Below are 15798 nucleotides of genomic sequence, written 5' to 3'. Positions count from 1 at the left end.
TCCACTTGGATTATAATACCCTCAATAGCAAGCTGTTTTGGAGCCTATTCATCCACCAGGAGAGTCTATGAATAAGATTATTGCTAACTTCAAACCAAGTGGGTCTCAAATCTAACCCAGTGATTTAGGAGCAGCATAGATCTGAGTGCTGGTGGAATATTCTGCCTGCCATGAGTGCTGCATCCGGCACTAGCTGGAATTTCCAAATGCTACCCCATGTAGAGCGTGCTGCTGTGATCCAGGCTCGAGTTTGCATTGGTCTAGTTAACTGGGCAGATTCGTGCCCTCAGAAGGAAAAGTAATCACCTCTAGCTAAGCATGGTTAGAAAAAGTGCTGTTGGCCACGCTGCTGCCTGGACTCCAGAAGCAGCTGGGGAGCCAACAAGTTCCGGAGCTGGGAGCCTGTGCAATGAATGGCAGGGAGCACAAGGGGGCCAAAAGAGCAGTTTCTGCCACTTGCTTCCTTCCTCTCTCCCTCCAGCCTGCATGTGATGCCTAAGTGCTGTCTGGGCTGAGTCTCAGGCAGGTCCCAGTCTGCGAGGCCCTGGCTAAATTGTTTAATCAGTTTAGGCAAGAACTCTCTAGAGCTGGGTCTCATCAGCATCCTTAAGGTGCTGCAGCTTGTATCTCCTCACTTATGGTTCCAGAGACACCTTGACAAGAGGGCTGGCAGAATAGAGGCCCACAAGCGCTCAACTGCCAGTGCTCAGAATGAGAGGAATGAACCCTTCTAGCCCTGCAAGGATCTGTTTGGGGCCTGTCCCTATTGAGTGCATTAGGAGCTCTTACCCACACAAAATTCTCTGTTACACACACTCTAGGGCACCCACCTTTACCCATCCGTGTGCTCAAGGTATAAGGCACCCAACTCTACCCTAAATTTGTTACCCGCACACTCTAGGACACCCCATCTCTACCTAGTTCCTAGGGATCAAGGCATAACCTGGTTGATTTAGGCACCCCCACCTTTTCCCAGTTCATAGGGGTCCAGGCCATCCATACCCAATTGCTAGGGCTCAAGGCATAATCTATGGCAGGTTTATGGGGTCTTTTACCAGTGAAAGAGCTTTTCACAGTAATATCCTTAACCTCTATTTATTAACAATCACCAAAACAGAATGCACACACTAAGCATACCATGCTCACCACTCCCAATAAGGCAGGTGAACTTTTCTTGATGGCCAGTTAGGATCAGCTAATCTGGGGACTCCAGCTTCTGTACAGTGTGACTGACAGGGTGTTGAGGTCTGACAGCTCTGATCTTGGGGTATGTCCTGGAGTTGGTTCCAAAGAACTTCCTTTTGGACCTCTTTTTATATAGTGAAACTTGAGTCTTGCTTAGCTGTACCTTAATCAATCATTTTACTAAAATATTACTAAACAATTTTCTAGCCAATCCTAACATATTGTAAAACAATTCTTTAGCCAATCATGTCCCACCACCCTAGCTGATTTACATCTTAAAAAGTTAGTTATGCAGCAGACAAACAATCAAAGAACTAGACAGAGACCATATAGATAAACAATAGAGAAATGGGGACCATAAAGACAAAACAATAAAGAAGTAGGATTTTCACAACCGCAACTGTTGACCAATTGATTTCTTGCCACAGAGAATGCTATTAAACAAAGTTTTCTTTAACCATCTTAAGATCTGTTTCTTTATCTGGTGATGGGCACTATTAGGACAGGATCGCCTTCCTAACAGCCTGATATTACATTGTTTTAATGTAATGTAGATGGAATGTGAGGATGTGACTCTCTGCTTCTTGGCTCATGACTCCTGTTCTCTTAATATGGCTACAGGAAAAGGCCTCATCATTACAGAGTGGGGTTGGGCTCGATTATAACCTGCTTAAAAGCATCTGGAATGTGGGCTTTCACACTGTCTGTGGGAAACGCCTTTGTCCAAACCATTTCCAGCACTGAACTGAACCTCTGACACATGGACTGGGGCCTTCCTGGATGGGGTGAAATATGGTTCTGAAAAAAGGCTCATCTGCAAGGAGAGGGAAGACCCTGCCCTGTGCTGAGGAAATCCATGCCACTCTGATGTTCACAATATTATTAGGAGCCCCAGGCTGACTCACCAATAAGAACAGCCATACTGGGTCAGTGATCCATCTAGCTCTGTACCTTATCTTCTGACTGTGGCCAGTGCCAGATGCTTCAGAGGGTGTGAGAAGAGGGCAACTACAGTATTGAATGGTCCATCCCCTGTGATCCATTCCCATTACCCTTACAAGGGTAAGGCCCTGGCCTCCTGTTTCTTGTCATTTCTATAGTTCCCCTCCCTGTAACTAACCTAGCTGGTGCTGTTAGCAACCATCTTCCATGCATTTTAAACAGCAGGTTCAGAGCCTCAGTTCCCCCTGTTAAGCTACCCATTTGTTTCTATTACTGGCTACTGGACAGAATAGAGATCAGTGAAACATTCGCATTAAAAGTTCCTTCCATATATCAAATGTGATGGTACTTTGACCAATAAATAGGTCTGTCATCTTTAGAGCTGGAGAACTTCCATTTATCAAAGATTACTTAGATCCTGTGGGAGCCAAGCTGAAGCTGGAGTGGCACAAATGGAGATTCAAATGTATTCATACCCTATTTCTAAGCCACGTGTCCCACATACTGTAGCTGCAGCATGTGTAATTATGTAACCCATTCCCCACAGCCTCCTGCCATGAGAATGCAAAGCCCTGTGGTTACTTCTTTCTCAAAGAAGCTAGCTGGACGTGCTAGGCGAAACCAGGGGCTGGCCATTGGGAACCTTCCTCATTCTAAACAAACATTCTGTGTCTTCAGGAAAAATGGTTGCAGCTTGAAAGGCAGCAGGATGTGGACTTCAACAAAGACTAGTGCCCTTATGTCCCATCTCTCCCCCATGCAGCACCCTAGGTCTGGATGCCCCTTCCTCTCTCCTCCTCCGAGTCCCTCCAAAAACCACCTCTCTTCCACGTACCTGAGTTCTCACCTTTGAGAAGGGCTAACAAAATCTTTGCTCGAGCCATGGTGCTGCCTAGCCTTCATCCCATCCAACTCCTGCTCTGACTGCTTAGCTCTTGGGCTAGTAAGACCATGCCCCAGCAGACTTGTGATTTCTGGATAACAACAACAGGGACTCTGGTTTTGATTTAACCTAGCTGTGACTGTTTAAAAATTATGCATTGAGCAAGTGCAGTGGAGAACACTATTATGTGCATGGTGCACCTGTGGCCACTGAGTTAAGGGCCAGTCCTTGGGAATGGGCGGTGGGATGGACCACTTGATGATTACCTGTTCTGTTCATTCCCTCTGAAGCACCTGGCATTGGCCACTGTGGGAAGACAGGATACTGGGCTAGATGGACCTTTGGTCTGACCCAGTATGGCTGTTCTTATGTTCCTGCAAGACGCAGTGCACCCACCGCTCCCAGCAAAGTCAATGGGAGCTGGGAGCACTCAGCACAGCATCTCACAGGATCAGGCTCTGTGTAGGCACCAGTTGGGTCAAGGAGCTTACAAGTTCTGCTGGCAAAGCAAATGCCTCCAGAACAAGGAGCTTAGAGCATCATGAGACGGATTTTTTTCCCATTTAAAAGCAAAAAGCTGAGAAATTAAATGCACCCCTTGGTGCAGGTAGCAGCACTGAGAGGGGGATCTTCAGAAGGAGAAGTGCACACAGATCCATTAACTCTGCTGCAGGAGACCTGTTGGAAATAGTAACAAATTGCTGGAGAGAATCAAGCTAGGAACAGTGCATCAGGTACCAGCATGGCAGCTGTTTGTGCATGTAATCACTCACACTAACCACACTATCTGTGCCCCTGCAGAGCTCCCGGAGAACTGGGCTGACATGCAGGAGCCCCTGCTGGAGGGGATAGGCTTCACACTTAAGTACCTGGGCATGACGCTGGTGGAGAAACCCAAAGGAGAAGACATGGCAGCCAATGCCATCCGCCGGATCATTGCTATGGTAAGAGATGCCCCCCAATGCTGGACTTCAGTGTGTCTGCCTGCCTGGTGAGGGGGGTTAAAGAAAGTCAGTATTTAGGGACTCAGCCCCACAGAAGTAGGGGAACTGGACTAAGTGATTGTTTCCCAGGCCTTATGCTGCTCTCAGCTCCGCACCTTCTGTTTCCAACATGCTCATGGTCTCACAGCCCATGTGTCCTGCCCTCTGAGTCAAGCCTCCAGAGCATCAGATGGCAACTGGCCCCTGTCCACGCAGAGGAGGGGGCCCAGCAGGGGCCTTGCTTTCTGGGGAGGGAGACTCTCAGTTCCACTTGCGTGCAGGGGAGGGAGAGAGCAAGCCTCCCTCTCTGCCTGCCTCTAGCCCCTTCTCTGAGAATCTCAAAGCACTTTCCAGATGGGAAGCTTGATCAGTGACTTAAACCCTGTTACATAGATGGGGAGCTTGAAGTGTAGAGAGGGGAAGGGATCTGCCCAGGGTCATGCAGTATGGCAGAGGCATGAACAGAACCCAGGAGTCCTGGCTCCAAGGGTAGTGCCAGAGCCCCAGGCCCAGCCTTTCCCACTTCCTGTGGTACTGACGTTTGCTAGCTGAAATCCCAGTGCCTGGGATGCTGCAGAGGGTCTGGACTGCTGATTCCAATGGAGAGTGACAGGAGCCAGAATCATGCACTGGGTTTTGGTCAGTGACTAAAGTGCCCCCCATGCATTTCCCCTCTCCCCGCCTCCAGGCTCGCGTGGGAGCCAAGAAATTCCAGAAGGTGATTCTGACTGTCTCTCCGAGGGGCATCTCACTGCAGGACGCTGAGACCAAGGAGATGATAGAGTGTGTCTCCATTTACAGGTGTGTGTAGGGGCAGTGGAACAGAAAAGTGAAAGGTACTAGGCTCCTAGGAATAGGGGGCAGGAGGAGGGGTGGGAGGATTTTGTCAGCCAGGAGGTGGTCCTCTGTGCCCTTTGTCAGTGGGAATGTCTTCCCTTCACCTTCCTAGTCAGCAAACAGCCCTCCAGCCCTGTCCCATCGGTGACTCTAGTGCCCTGTCCCAGCCCCAAGCTCAGCTGACTTTGCACTAGGCTGTGGTGTGGGACTTTATGGAACTGTGTGCACCCTGGCAGGCTGCAGTGGGACAGATGCAGTGGGGTGGCCCCACGTGCTGTGCATTGATAAGAGAGAGATGCCAGGCCACACGTGCTGTGGTGGGGATAGGGGTTGGGGGGATGTTGTCCCGCACATCGTGGGAAGGGGCAGGGTGTGGAAGCTTCTAGGCTTCAGCAGCCTGTGTTGGGGGGCATAGAGAGTGGAGAAAGGTCTGTGTGTTGGGAGGCAGGGATGGCGTGGGTTGTGGGTTGGCAGGGTGTCTGTTGGGCTGGCCAGGGCGGAAGAGGGTTATCTGTGTTGGGGGTGTTGTGGAAGTGGAAGAGGGAGTCTCTATGTGTCATGGGGTTGGGTGGGTGGGTGTGTCAGGAGTGTCCGTCTGTCCAGGGTGGGGGGCAGAAGGAGGGAGTCTGTGTGTTGAGGGGGCAGAAGGGGGGGAGTTTGTGTGTGTCATTCTTAGGATGGAAAGGCCTCCTCCAAGAGGAAGGTTTTGCAGTGTTTCCTAGGCTGAATCTGGATGCCCCTGGTCTCCCCTGGAAGTTTGTTACATAGCTGGTTCCTCTCCTCTGCGCTTTGTCTCCAGATCCCACATGCTTTGTCCTGGGCTGTGTGATCTGTGCCATCCCACAGCACCAACACTGTCACAGGGGTTCAGCGATTAAATTCAGTCTTTGTAGCTGGGGCTTAATCTAGTAATTGCTCTGAAGATTAGGATGAAGGCCTTAAACTGGCATCGGAAGCTGACTGGGAGCCTTCCAATAGGAGGAGTGAAGGCAAATAACCTGACTAGTTTCGACAGAGCTTGATAAATTTATGAACTGGAGTTGTCTGATAGCAGGGGACTTGGTGACCCAGAGGTGCCTTGCAGTCCTATGTCATTTGTTCTTATGGAAGACAGTGCTGGGACTTGAGCACAGGCCTGATATGCTCATAGGGTATGTCTACACAACCTGCAGCAGCGAGCACCCAGCCTGGGTCGACACACTTGTGTTAGCTGGGGCTCGCGCTAGTGCTCTAAGAATAGCTAGAATTGCAGCACTTCGAAGTTGCGGCTCAGGCTGGAACTTGGGCTCTGAAGCTCACCCTCCTCCTTAGCCTTCAGAGTCTGAGCCGCAAAGTGCTACCTACTCAGCTATTTTTAGAGCACTAGCATGAGCCCCACTAGCCCAAATCTGTCAGCCCTAGCTAGAGGGCACTGCCATGGGCTGTGTAGACATAACGTAAGTGGCCTGGGCCATGGAGAAGGCAGCCAGCCATGCACCGACTGGAGCCTGTGCATCATCATCACATTCAGCTTCAGACAAAGTGAACTGCAGTTATCCAGCCTGGTGGTGATCAATGCGTGGATCACTGTGGCCAGGTCCTCTTCTGGCAGAAGGATGAGGTTTCCTAGCAAGCTGGAGGTGAAAGGAGGCTACCTGGTTGTCCAGCTCAGTAAGGAGTCCAGCAGGACCCTGAACCTAGATGCAGCTCAGAATAGGGGCTGTCAAGACAACGTCTTGGACAGCTCTTCAAAGTGTTCCCCATTCCACCCACCATCACTTCAGTCTTGCCTGGGTTCAGCTTGAGCCAGCTGCTCTTCATCTATCTTTAGCTAATATCCTGGACGTGGCACAAGCTGGATTCAGGCCAGGATATAGGATGGGAACTGATTTAGTGTCACTGATGATGATCTGCTGTGGATGGATGGCGGACTATCCTGAGCAAGACAAAGGTGATGCTGGTGTTAGAGGAAAGTACTGTAAGGAGTTCATAGCCCCAATGCAGTCTCTATTGGTGGCAGGTTCATACCCACAGTTGGTCAGTTCAGTTCAATCTGTAGTCTAGGAGACTCCTGGATTCTTCAATGATGCTGAGCTCTCGCTCAGCAGTAGCTGTAACGCTGTATACCATCTCCATGGCTAGAAGACCCTGCACCATCCTGGTAGATGATGACGTGCCTCAGTTATACATGCTTCATTCCCCGCCATCTGCATTACAGAATGCAATACACCTGGAGCAGGAGCCTTCAGACCTTAGGGAACTCCAGCTAGCTCAGCCTTCTGCAGCACATCTCCCCAGCAACATGGGCTCCTGCAATCACATCACACCTGTGCACCGCTCCTGACTCTGGCTGCCCATAGAACATGCGGTCAAGTTCACGGTCTTGGTTCTGGGCTTAAATTCATGGTGTAGAGCGGGGGGCAGCCGGAGGAGGCAGGCAGAGAACAGTTTATAATCCTCCAGGATCTTGGGCAGCCTTTATGCCCCTTGCTGGTAGGTCAGGCTATCTGGTCACTCAGGGCAGGAAACATGGTGGGGCCAGCACCAAACTACAGCCCCCAACGAGTGCGTCGACTCCACCGCTCGCACCCAGGGAGCCTGTTGAGTGTTGCTGTGCTGGGCTGCCATGGCCAGCATGGGGCTTGTAAAAGGGAGCAGCATATCCCCTCCCTGCTTGCCATGGGTGTTGCATGCTGTTGCCCCTCCTGAGTCATCTCCCATGGGCGTCCCCTGTGTAAGACCCCCCAGCAACATATCAGCTTAGCCAGCTCAGTGCTGCCCAAGCTCCCAGGCCCAGGCTGAACCCTGGGCCTCTGGCTGCTACCAAACCTGCCCAGTCACTTGGAGCTAGCACCGTCCCCCTGAATGGCTGTCCCTTCTTGCAGGATTTCCTACTGCACCACAGACAAGCTGCAGAACAAGGTGTTTGCCTACGTGGCGCAAAGCCAGCAGAGTGGGGCACTGGAGTGCCATGCCTTCCTCTCACCCAAGAAGAAGATCGTAAGCACCTGCCCTTAGCAAGAAGAGGTCCAGGATGGGTCCAGCAAGTCCCCTCTGCCCAGGAGAGGGAAGGTCCCTGCTTCCCCAGCACCTCCAGGATCTAACCATCTGTCCATGCCGTGTTTCAGAGGGTGCCATCCCTACTCTGCTGCCCGATGTCCCTCTCCCAGAAAGAACAGCATTCTTCCCATCACCTGTCACAAATCCACAGGACCTGTGCTATTCCCCCACTTTTAAAGAGTCTCTTGGAGGAACCCCTTTAGTGTGACACATCCCCAAGGAGTCCCACTTGTCCTTCAGGGTTGGCCCTGCATCCTCACCACCTCTGAGACTGAGCCCCTGGGCTCGAGCACTCCTGCTTCATGCATTGAGCTCTGTCCAGCAAGTCCAGCTGAGATAGACTCCTACTCAGAGATTTGCCCACATCTCAGGGACTGATACACCCCGGCTAGGCTTTGCAGTGACACCAGGCAGTGTTTTCCAAACAGAGCAGGGTTTATTAGTCACCTGGACACAGCATCAAGAAGTTCTGAAGTTAGCACAGAGAAACAAAGATTAAGCCATAGTCCAGTTGGCCAAGCCAGTGCAATCAGCCAGCCAAGCTGCTATGGACTCCATTTCAGGCTCTCTCTCTCTCTCCTTTCTCAGTCCCAGGTGAGAGGTCGGGGGTCTATGTGGAGGATAGCACTTAACCCTGACACCTTTCCCTTTGTTCTTGAGCTGGGGTGTTGGCTTGGCTTCCCTGCCGAGAGCTGGGCGTGGGAAATCTCCTTCCTCTGGAGCTTTGCTGGGTGGGAATGTTCTGGGCAGTGGGGTGTCCCATTGTCTTTTTTTTGATTCTCTATTGATATGGGGAATTTTAGCAGGTTCCAGCCATTTTCTTAACGACCCAGTCATTGCACCCTGGACAGTGAGGTGATTGTCACTTTCCTGGGTGCAATTTAGACCAGTGAGGGGTTGTCACCATCTGCCCCACAACATTGGGTGCCTTGCAATGCTTTACTCTTATAGCTTCCAATCAGAGCCGCTCACAAACAGCCTACCGGCATGCAGGTCACACCTTGGGTGTCTGTGTATAGGTGCAGCCCTGGTCCAGCATTTCTGACCCCAGCAGCCTGTCAGCAACACTCCAATCACATGCTGGCTTCCACCAGCCGTGGTTACTACTTGCAGGGTTATCCCAAAACACTCCCGGTCCCAGAATTTTCCCAAAAATGTGTGTTCTGCACTGTCCAGCCCTCTCCTGGCAGTTCAGATATTAAAGGTCCATTGCCCCTGTAAAGGGACAGTATTCAACAATTCACTACTATAACCAGAGTTACCAAACAGTTCAGTTTAAACACAGCAGTGGATTAATTTAGATTAAAAATGAAACAAGGTTGTTTAACTGCAAAGAGAGAGGTTTTAAGTGAGTACAAGTATGAAGGATTAAAGTCAGAAATGGTTACAAGAAAAATAAAGATAAAATGATTTCTAGTAGCTAAAACTTTACAAGCTAGACATGGTTCAAGGTAAAATCCTTACCACATGTTCCCAGCAACAGGGCTGACCAAATTCTCAGCTCAGGATCTCCTCCCAAAGTCAAAGGGCTGCTTCCTTTGTCATCTTAGGTGAGAGAGAGAGAGAGAACGAACCTGGGGTGTTTGTGTCCCTCACTTTTATAGTTACCCTTTGAAATGCATTTTCCCGAGGGTTACCCCTAAATAAAGCTCATTCCAGCTGTGAGGACAGAGACATGGAGGCTCAAGGTGACAGAGGTTCCATGTTGTTGTTTGCTAAAATGCAGATTGATCTGTTTCTGCCCCCCTTTGTTGCCAAACAATGGCCACTTGACCAGTGATTGCCAATCACCTTTGATGACAGCTGGCTAGAGGCGTCAGCTTGTCCTGTGTCTTTGAGAAACCAGTTTACCCCCTGTCCAGACTTGTCTGGTAAACACATTGTAGTTATAATTTCAGCTCATGTTCATAACTCTTAATACAGATTCCGAACATACACTCCACAAGAATATTGATAATCAATCTGTTACTAGTTTTTAAATGATACCTCACAAGACATATTTTGCACAAAGACTATTATAGTATGTGTAGGGTGTGACACACACACACACCTCATGTCTCCTACTCTGCCAAAAGAGCAGTGTTAACCCTTTGTCACCCACTGGATAGCAAAGCAAAGTACAGGGGGAAACTGAGGCACACATAGGCTCCATAAAAATATTACAGAAAATTCCCACTTCATCCCAGCCCCCCAGCCTTCCCCCTTCCCACCTAAAGAGTCTGCTGTTCCCAGCTGACTTGCACCTTCTACTGGCTAGGCCTTCAACTGCCAGCCCCTGTTGGTCATGTAGTTATGAGCCCTCCAGCCCCTGGTGCTTCTCAGCTGGAGAGGGAACGGGCGAGAGAGAAGAAGTTCCTGGGAGGAGGGAGTTGGGGTGTGGGACTGGTTTTCCCCCATAGGCCCACCGACTACAGCACCCTCTATTGCTGCCCCCCACCCCTGGAAACTGGCTAGTCCCTTCTGGACTGGCCAGTGCCCTGTGAATTTATGAAAGCAATGAATGCAATATTACCCTGATCCCCATCCCCACAGCCTAGTGATCCCAGGACTCTGTTCTGTTCCTGACACTTCACTATGCTTCTGCCTTTCCCCAGTGCCCTGCAGACCTGATCACTCCTCCCTGGGGAACAGGCACTCTGTGTAGGCTCTGACACACCCCCTCCCTGGAGGACTCTACCTTACTTTCTTTCTCCTTCCTTTCAGCTCTGGGTGTGCTGGACGTTGTGGGTGGTAGGGGTACTGAAGGAAAAGGTGATCGGTTTGTGGCCAAGGGACACGGGGGAGGTGGGGCAAGGATGCTGGGGCTTTGTGGGCAAGGGACACTGGCAGGTTAAGGGATTCTGGCCCTGGGGCACATGGGGCACTTGTAGTGTTTCTGGGTGAGCAGGAGGTTCTGGTGGGAGGGGGTGCTAGTGCAGAAGGGGGTGCAGGCAGGCTGCCTCGTTATTGACCCCCTTGTTTCTCTTGCATATAGGCCCAAGCCGTGACTCGGACTGTGGCTCAGGCCTTCCAGGTGGCGCTAGATCACTGGGAAGCAGCGCAGGCAGGTAGGAGAGAACTGTCCCCTGACACCTCCCTCAGACCAGCCCAGGACTCCCCTTGGGACTGACCAGGGCTGCTCCCTGCACTTGTTGGGGAAATACACCACAGCATGAAGAGCACCCTTCTCTGAGCCAGCAAGCCTGGGCCCCTTTCGACCCCCACCCAAGTCCCTGGATCTCTGGCAGTGGCAGTTCCCAGCTTGGCTTTAATCATTTAACGCTTCCCCCATCTGCTGACTTTAGATGCAGCTTGAAACCCTGGAGACCCCTGGGAGCCCACGTGAAACCTGTCCCTGGGCCTTGGATTCCCAGCCTCCTCCTCCCCTGAGCAGGTTCTAAGGCAGGGATCGGCAACCTTTCAGAAGTGGTGTGCCAAGTCTTCATTTATTCACTTTAATTTAAGGTTTCGCATGCCAGTAATACATATTAATGTTCTTTAGAAGGTCTCTCGCAGTAAGTCTATATATTATATAACTAAACTATTGTTGTATGTAAAGTAAACAAGGTTTTCAAAATGTTTAAGAAGCTCCATTTAAAATGCTGATCTTACGCCACTGGCCCGCTCAGCCCGCTGCCAGCCTGGGGTTTGTTCACCTAGGCCGGCAGCAGGCTGAGTGGGGCCTGTGGCCGGGACCCCGGCTGGCAAGGGGCCGGCAGCCAGAACCCCAGACCGGCAGTGGGCTGAGCAGGGCTGGTGGCCGGGACCCCAGACCAGCAGTGGGCTGAGTGGCTCAGCCCGCTGCCATTCTGGGATCCCGGCCTGCCCACATAGAGTGGGTACCTACCTTCTCCCTGGTTCTAGCCCATTCTCTTCCTCTCTCTCTGCACTGAGCTGAAGGTGGGAGTGCACTGAGCACAGGGCTGGGGGTGAAGGAGCAGGCTGGGGGATGGGGTGTAGGGTCTGGCCAGGAGCTAGAATGAGGGAGGGGGCTCAGGGTTGGGGCAGGATGTTTGGGTGTGGAGTGCTTACCTGGGCAGCTCCCATTTGGTGCGAGGGGTGCAGGTGGGAATGTGGCGGGGGGGGGGGTGCAGGAGCTCCCGTTTGGTTCTCAGGGTGGGGGTGGGAATGTGGGGGGTGCAAGAGTCAGGGCATGGGGGGCTGGGTATATGTGGGGGGTTCAAGAGTCAGGGAAGGGGGCTGGGGGTGTGTGAGGAGGGTGCAGGAGTCAGGGCATGGGCTGTGGGGGGGCTGGGTATGTGTGGGGGGGCTGGAGTCAGGGCTGGGGTTGTGGGGGGGGTGCAGGGCAGGAGGCTGGGGTATGGGGGGGTGCAGGGGTCAGGGCAGAGGGCTGGGGGTATAGGCTAGGGTCGTGGGGGTGCTCCCAGCTCCCTGCCCAGAGCGGCTCACGGCAGGGGGCTGGAGGGGATATGCCCTGATTCCACCCCCATTTCCCCAAGGCCCCATCCCCACGTCTTCTCCGCCTCCTCCCTGGAGTTGCGAGCACGCTGCGGCTCTGCTTCTCCCTGTCCTGCGCAAGGGCCATCAGCTGATTGGTGGCAGGGAGGGAGAGGAGGAGGGGCAGGAACCCCGCACGCTGGGGGAAGAGGCGGGGGAGGGGGGACCTTGCCTGCCCTGCCGCAGTAGCCAGCAGGACCAAGCTTCTTCACCCTGCCCCCACGGGGGGCGGGGCGGAGAAGAGCGGGCCGGGGTGGGCAGGATTTTTAATGGCATGCTGCTGCCTGCCAGGGTCCCCTGGCTGCCGGCCCCACTCAGCCCGCTGCCGGCCTGGGTTTGGCAGCGGGCTGAGCGGGGCCAGTGCCTGGGACCCGGCAGGCAGCAGCGTGCCATTAAAAATCGGCTAGCGTGCCGTCTTTGGCACACATGCCATAGGTTGCCGACCCCTGTTCTAAGGTATCTTCCTCACCTGCCCCCAGGACTCCCAGGCTCTGTCTCTGTGTCTTTCACCCTGTTTCAGGCTCTGTGCAGGAACAGTCCCACCCTGAGTGTACCCTGGAGAGCAACAGGCCAGGCAGCACAAGTGAGCCAGCTCCGGTCCCCATGGGGAGCACCCCATTCAAACACCACTTTGAGGTACAGTATATCCAGATCATTGCCCCTGTAAGGTGCAGACTGAGTCCTCTTGGGGTAGCTAAGAGCCTGCCAATCCCCACCACAGTAGAGAGCATTGCAGCTGGGCCTGGCTCCCCCCAGGTATATCCAGGGCTGGGATTCCGGTCACTGGGCATCAGGGAAGGTCAGAATGCTAGGGAAAAGCAATTCCTCCCCTGTTGTCTTCCCCTGGCTGAGACAGCCCCCCCTCCCCCCCGCTTGGCTTGTGCTGCTGACTCCTGAGCCCTCTCATGTGCTGGACAGAGCCGAGCAGCGTGGCAGGCTCTGGTGCAGGAGGAGGGTGAGCTCTATGCTCTATGAGTCCTTTAACTGACCTTCAGGGATGGGGCAGGGCAGGGGTTTGTTGAGCAGTGCTTGCTGTGGAAGCTGTCAAGTCAAGCTGGAAGGGCATATTGAGTGGGGTTCCTTAGGGATCAGTTCTGGGTCTGGTTCTGGTCAATATCTTCATCAGTGATTTAGATAATGGCATAGAGATTACACTTATAAAGTTTGTGGATGATACCAAGCTGGGAGGGGTTGCAAGTGCTTTGGAGGACAGGATTAAAATTCAAAATGATCTGCACAAACTGGAGAAATGGTCTAAAGTAAATAGGATGAAACTCAATAAGGACAAATACAAAGTACTCCACTTAGGAAGGAACAATCTGCTGCACACATACAAAATGGGAAATGACTGCCCAGAAAGGGATTTGGGGGTCATAGTGGATCACAAGCTAAATATGAGTGAAGAGTGGAACACTGCTGCAAAAAAAGCAAACCTCATTCTGGGATGTATTAGCAGGAGTGTTGGGAGCAAGACAGGAGGATTAATTCTTCTGCTCTATTCTGTGCTGATTAGGCCTCAGCTGGAGTATTGTGTCTAGTTCTGGGTGCTACATTTCAGGAAAGATGTAGACAAATTTGAGAAAGTCCAGAGAAGAGTAACAAAATTGATTAAAGGTCTAGAAAACATGACCTATGAGGGAAAATTGAAAAAATTGGGTTTGTATAGTCTGGAGAAGAGAATATTGAGAGGGGACATAACAGTTTTCAAATACATAAAAGGTTGTTACAAGAAGGAGGGAGAAAAATTGTTCTTCTTAACTTCTGAGGATTGGACAAGAAGTAATGGTCTTAAATTGCAGCAAGGGTTTTTTAAGTTGAACATTAGGAAAAACTTTTTAACTCTCAGGGTGATTAAGCACTGGAATAAATTGCCTAGAGAAGTTGTGGAATCTCCATCGTTAGAAATGTTTAAGAGCAGGTTAGACAAACACCTGTCAGGGATGGTCTAGATAATACTTAGACCTTCCATGAGGCCAGGGGACTGGACTAGACGACCTCTTGAGGTCCCTTCTAGTCCTACAATTCTATAATCCTATGAGCACCAGGCCCTGTTGTGCTCTCTGGACAGCCTTATTCTGTGTGTAACGGGCTTCTCTGATGCAAGTCTGCTAACTCATGCCCCAGTTCAGACCCCAAGTGCAAGTACTCTGTGGTCTCCTTTGGGCACCAAGAGAGGCAGGGTAGGAATTCTGTGTTCTCTCCCCTCCAAGCACCATGGCCTTTCCTTTGTGCCCTAGCCCAAACAATTTCACCACGCACACTTGCAGGCTAAGCTGTGGTTCACAGTGCCAGGACCCTCACAAAAGGCTCTTAAGTAAATTAAGTTGTCATGGGATAAGAGGGAAGATCCTTTCATGGATTGAGAACTGGTTAAAATGTTATACCAATAAAATAAAAACCAGCAGGATCTTATTAAAGGGGAAAAGGCAAAATGCCACATTTATTGTGAATACAGAAAGAATCATAGTAAGCAGTTAGTTATAGCTATAACATTCCATTCAATTTCATATTTATTCACACGTTCATTCATACACACACACACACACACAGGTTCTGCAAGGTCGTTATCATAGTTACCAGCCTTAGAGTTGCTCATGCCACGCCACTGGCCAGGTGGCCTGGACATGAGGAGGGAGCAGGGCCTTGTCAGATGCTCATCTGATGCTCCTGAAAGTTGATTTGCAGAATCAGACTCCAAAGTTCTCACTTTCTAGAGTCCATTTTTATAGGAATTTCTTCCTATGCCAGTCTATGGGAATTGCTTCATCATGCTGTTGCTGAATCAATCAGCAGATGGCACATTCCTGACGGCTCCGTGCTGCCAGATGTTATCTTGTTCTTTGGTTCTCCCATTCTTGAGGCTGTTGGGTGGATTCCAGTCTGCCCTCCGGGGGTCCTCTGGTTATTTCCACTTGACGCCTTCTTCAGCCGATGGACACTGGATTCTTAGGCTGGCACCTCCCTGATCACTCAGTTATTATCCACACCAAGCATCCATCTACATACATCCTCTATCTCTATTTTAATCACAATTGTTAACAAAGCGAGATGAATACAACAAAAGGGCGGGGAGTCTCTGGGTGCTGTTTCTGTTGTTACAGAGTATTGCTTTGAGTCTCTCTCTGTGTGAGTAGTTGTTGTTACAAGGAATTGCTTTGAGAACAGACTCTGTCTTAGAATGTACTAACACAATTAGCAGCTTGCAAGTTTCACACATAGAGGGAGAGAAACAGTACCAAAAACCAAGAGACCTCTTAATTAGTAATACCCTGGAATTTAAACTATGGAGAATCAAACTCATTTGTGATTTTAATACAGAACTTCTTTAATATGATCCAACAAAAAGACAGGGAACAAAGGGTAGGAATAAATGGTAAATTTTCAGAATGGAGAGGGGTAACTAGTGGTGTTCCCCAAGGGTCAGTCCTACGACCAATCCTATTCAACTTATTCATAAATGATCTGGAGAGAGGGGTAAACAGTGAGGTGGCA

At 51.0% G+C, this 15798-nt stretch overlaps 1 protein-coding gene across 8 annotated transcripts in view; it reads left to right on the top strand.

Annotated features, from left to right (window-relative positions):
• LOC141984306 (low density lipoprotein receptor adapter protein 1-like) overlaps positions 1-15798 on the top strand; it is a 29950-nt gene that overhangs the window by 7884 nt on the left and 6268 nt on the right. For 4 of the 8 annotated variants that reach the window (XM_074947245.1, XM_074947244.1, XM_074947243.1 and 1 more), the window contains exons 2-6: positions 3812-3954; positions 4682-4794; positions 7695-7809; positions 10844-10916; positions 12827-12942. In XM_074947245.1, the coding sequence (XP_074803346.1) occupies positions 3812-3954; positions 4682-4794; positions 7695-7809; positions 10844-10916; positions 12827-12942 (560 nt within the window). Of the gene's footprint in view, positions 1-3811; positions 3955-4681; positions 4795-7694; positions 7810-10843; positions 10917-12785; positions 12943-15798 lie in introns of all 8 variants that reach the window. The other 4 variants (XM_074947242.1, XM_074947241.1, XM_074947240.1 and 1 more) reach the window with 1 other exon arrangement.

This window comes from Natator depressus, chromosome 3 (genome assembly GCF_965152275.1).
Source record: "Natator depressus isolate rNatDep1 chromosome 3, rNatDep2.hap1, whole genome shotgun sequence".
NCBI lineage: Eukaryota > Metazoa > Chordata > Testudines > Cheloniidae > Natator > Natator depressus.
Note: the sequence above shows the minus strand (reverse complement) of the source record. Positions and strands in the feature narration are given on the sequence as shown.